This window comes from Cyprinodon variegatus, unplaced genomic scaffold, assembly GCF_000732505.1.
Source record: "Cyprinodon variegatus isolate N-32 unplaced genomic scaffold, C_variegatus-1.0 Scaffold621, whole genome shotgun sequence".
NCBI lineage: Eukaryota > Metazoa > Chordata > Actinopteri > Cyprinodontiformes > Cyprinodontidae > Cyprinodon > Cyprinodon variegatus.
Window position 1 is genome coordinate 473,082 of NW_015151074.1, and position 3,566 is coordinate 476,647.

The 3,566-nt window shown below is 43.8% G+C and overlaps 1 protein-coding gene across 1 annotated transcript in view; it reads left to right on the forward strand.

Annotated features, from left to right (window-relative positions):
• LOC107096394 (transcription factor 7-like 1-B) overlaps positions 1–3,566 on the forward strand; it is a 24,251-nt gene that overhangs the window by 2,035 nt on the left and 18,650 nt on the right. The window contains exon 3 of the mRNA XM_015393027.1: positions 1,223–1,359. Coding sequence (XP_015248513.1) covers positions 1,223–1,359 — 137 coding nt within the window. The remainder of the gene's footprint in view (positions 1–1,222; positions 1,360–3,566) is intronic.

Genomic DNA, 3,566 nt, shown 5'->3' on the forward strand with positions numbered 1-3,566 from the left:
GCAGCATTTTGGATCAGCTGAAGGCTTTTAACTACAGTTTGTGGACTTCCTGATAGTAAAGAATTACAATAGTCCAGCCTTGAAGTAACAGTGAAGACGTTTGATGTCAACAAATAATAGAATAAATCAGATGATTATTTTCTTTTTTAAATTCATTCAAACTAAGAACCGTTTTGGTCTTTAATGAGTAACAGCATCCATCATGTTTCCTGCTTGTTTCAGCAGATGTTAGACTTTAGATCGTCTTCATGGTTCTGCTATTGAAACACGCTGCGCTTCCTGTAGCTCAGCGTGTTCCATTGCCTTTAACCCTTTAACCTCCATCAGGTGACCATTATCCACTAGTTAGTTCAGGTCATTTCTTCTACCCTCAGCTGACCCAGAGGGACTTCTAGGTGATAAAATCTATTTTCTAAACCAGATTCCATTTTTTCTCTTTCATTTTTCCTCATATTTCCTTCCTACTGCAGGCGTTTAACTGCTGTTTTATATCTAGTTGGTTCTATAGATTTGATCCTGTCTCCTCCACGCCGTCTCCGCCCCGCCCACGTACGTCGTGCGCAGAGAAGTTCCGGTTTATCAAATTTAAATCTAGTAACAATGGATTAGTAACTACAAATCATAGCATAATTCTTATATATTCCCGAAACTAAGACTATTTAATTAAATTACTGGATGCAAACTATTTGTACTTCAACATACCAGGAAGCAGATTTCTCATTTTAATCAAAATGTTTATTTTATACTGAGAGGATTAAAAGTTTCATCAAATCCAGTCAAAACTAATTTCTTATATATGATCCTAATTATCTCCGTTTCTAAAATCCACAACAAAAAGTAAATATTTGGGCAGAAACTGAACATCTGCTGGATGCTGATGGGGATTTTTTTAATACGTCATATTAAATTAAGCGTTCGTTTCTGCATATTTTGCTTCTATGAATTTAATAATAATAATAAAAGGAGCCGCGGAGGCTGTAGGCCTTTCTTTGCGCAGGCGGTCTGGAGCGGAGCGGTGGCGGAGGATGTGGGATTCAGGGGTAACACGGTGGCGTTTAGATCAGCGGAGACTCGATTTCCCAGAAGCCTTTGCTGCTGTTGCCTGTTGATAATTAACTCTGATGTGCTGCGATGTTTTCTGCTCCGGTTGTGAGTCCGTGAGCCGAAGCAAAGCGAATAAACGGCTTCAGGACCGACATGTGACGCTGCGCTTGTTCCTCAGGGCGGCGGAGGCTGCAGGGCGCCGGCCTCTACCAACCGTCTCCCTACGTCAGCTACCCCTTCTTCATGATCCCGGACCTGGGGAACCTCTGCAGCCCCTACCTCGCTAACGGAGCGCTGACCTCCAGCGGCAGAACGGTAAGACGCCGTCCAACTACTTCGTCAATGAACAAATCTGTGAATGTGAACTTGAGTAACGTTCAGAACCGCTGTTCTGTCAGTCCAGCATACCCTCAGTAATACGCATCACATAGCGTCCTCTGTCTCCGCTCTCCTTACAGCCAATCACGCTGTTCTATTTCCTGATTTAGTCACATTTTTGTCATACTTTTATGCATAAAACCACAAAAAAAGTCCTTATCTACGTCCACTGCACTGATTTTAACAAGAATGTCTTAAGGATTTTATATAAATTAACTCATTTTCATTTTAATATATAAGGCTTGTGCTGTCCCTGGAAAATTACATGATAAATAAAATAAAATTGTACATTAATTTGATCATGGATTGAACTATTCCTTTAATCCCAACATTGAACAAGATTATTATTCCAGTTTTTATTACGGCCTTCCTAATAGGAGGCATTTTGCTCACATTTGATTCACTTTAAATAATCTTCCTTCTGCTGCGCCAAGCCGCTGCATCCAGGATGACATCATGTCCATATCATCAACGATTGGCTGGGCAGGAGGTGCGTTTTGCTCACGTTGTGAAGATGGCTGCAGGTGCAGCTAGAAGCTTCTCTAAATACACTTTAAACTACTTCAACCGGCGTGGATCCCTTTAGTTTGGTACGTTTTGGTGTTTTTTAGGGCGATCTGACGGCTCCTCCCCCATTCTATGTGTATGCTGGCCTGACGCGGTATGCTGAGCTGACAGAACAGCAGGTCCGTTTCTCAGTCTGTGGAACCCGTTATGGTTGCAGCGTCTGTAGAGTCTGCCGCTCCGACAGGAAGTGGCTCCGCCCGCTAACGTCCATCCAGGGTTTGGGTCTTGGTTCTGAGCGACACAGAGGTTCTGGTTGGGCTTTTCTGGAACCAGGAGGATGAAGGGAAGCCTTGATGCTCAGATGGCAGCATGTTGAGGTGCTGCAGTGGCCTAGTCAAAGTCCATCCCTAATGCTCTGTGTCTGATGCCTGCAGGGAGGCAGACAGACCCCTAAAGCCCAGCAGCTACTGGTTAAAACCCAGTTTATCAGAATCTTCTGCTCCTTCTGTTTGCTTTGAAGCATTAGTTAGAAAACCTGAAAACAGATGAAATCCTCTGCAGAGTTGGAGGAAGTTGAGGCTCGACGTCACAGAAGTGGAGTTTCTCATGAGGCCGAACATTCAGCTGCTTCTTCCAGGCGGAAGGAATCTGAGCGTCGGATAGACGCCTGCAGGCTGTGCGTTCATCAGGCGGGTTGTAACGGGACGCGTCAGGCAGGCCCGGACACGCTCTGCCTGCAGCAGGAAGGAGCTCTGATTGCCCCTGATTCGCTGCAGCAGATTAGCTGCTGGGGGCCAGAGAGGCAGGATTTGCAGAGTGTTGCCCAATTTCCCGTCCCGGCAGCTTTTTGGAGGATAAGCTGGATTAGGGGCTTGGTGTCTGATGGTTTAATCCGTCTCTGCCTCATTGGAAATGTGTCCTCTGTGGAAGTGGGAGTGATTTGTTATTAGAGCCGATGGCTGCAGGCCAAACGTGGAGCTGTTGGTGGACTCGGAGCTCAGGCTGAGCAGCAGTCTGGTTCCCATTGCTTCTGTCTTCCTGGAGGTCTTCCTCTGTGTTGGAGCCAGACATGCATGCAGGATGAGCCGCGATCGGCCTGAACTCTGACCATTATTGAAATAATCATCAACTAATTCAGTAATTGATCAATCATTAGCTGGAATACAGAGACTCTAAAACATGCCTTAAGCTGACAGATCGACCCAATTATCAAGATTATATGAAGAAAAAATATAAACATTTTGCATTTAATTCAAACCTTTTCTGTGTCGATCTGCTCCATCCAAAACTCCACATATGGAAAAGTTTTAGTTTCACCTGATTTCATTTAGCAAAAAATATTCTTTAACAAACCTTTACTGTCTGATTATTAATTGATTAGATGAAAAATAATTACCAAAAAAAAACAATTAGCAAAGTAATCGTTAGTTTTGGCCACAATCCGAATGGCGCTCAAACCGGTTCTGTTGGAGACCTGGATCATCCCTGAACCCTCAGGTAGCCTCCACAGGAAATATTATTTATACTGAAGACTAATATGTTTGCTGTGATTTAATGAATTTAGTGTTAATCACTAAAAAAATCAAAACAATCATTTTCATCGTGATCACAGAGTCTGGGAGCGGCCATTTTTGCCC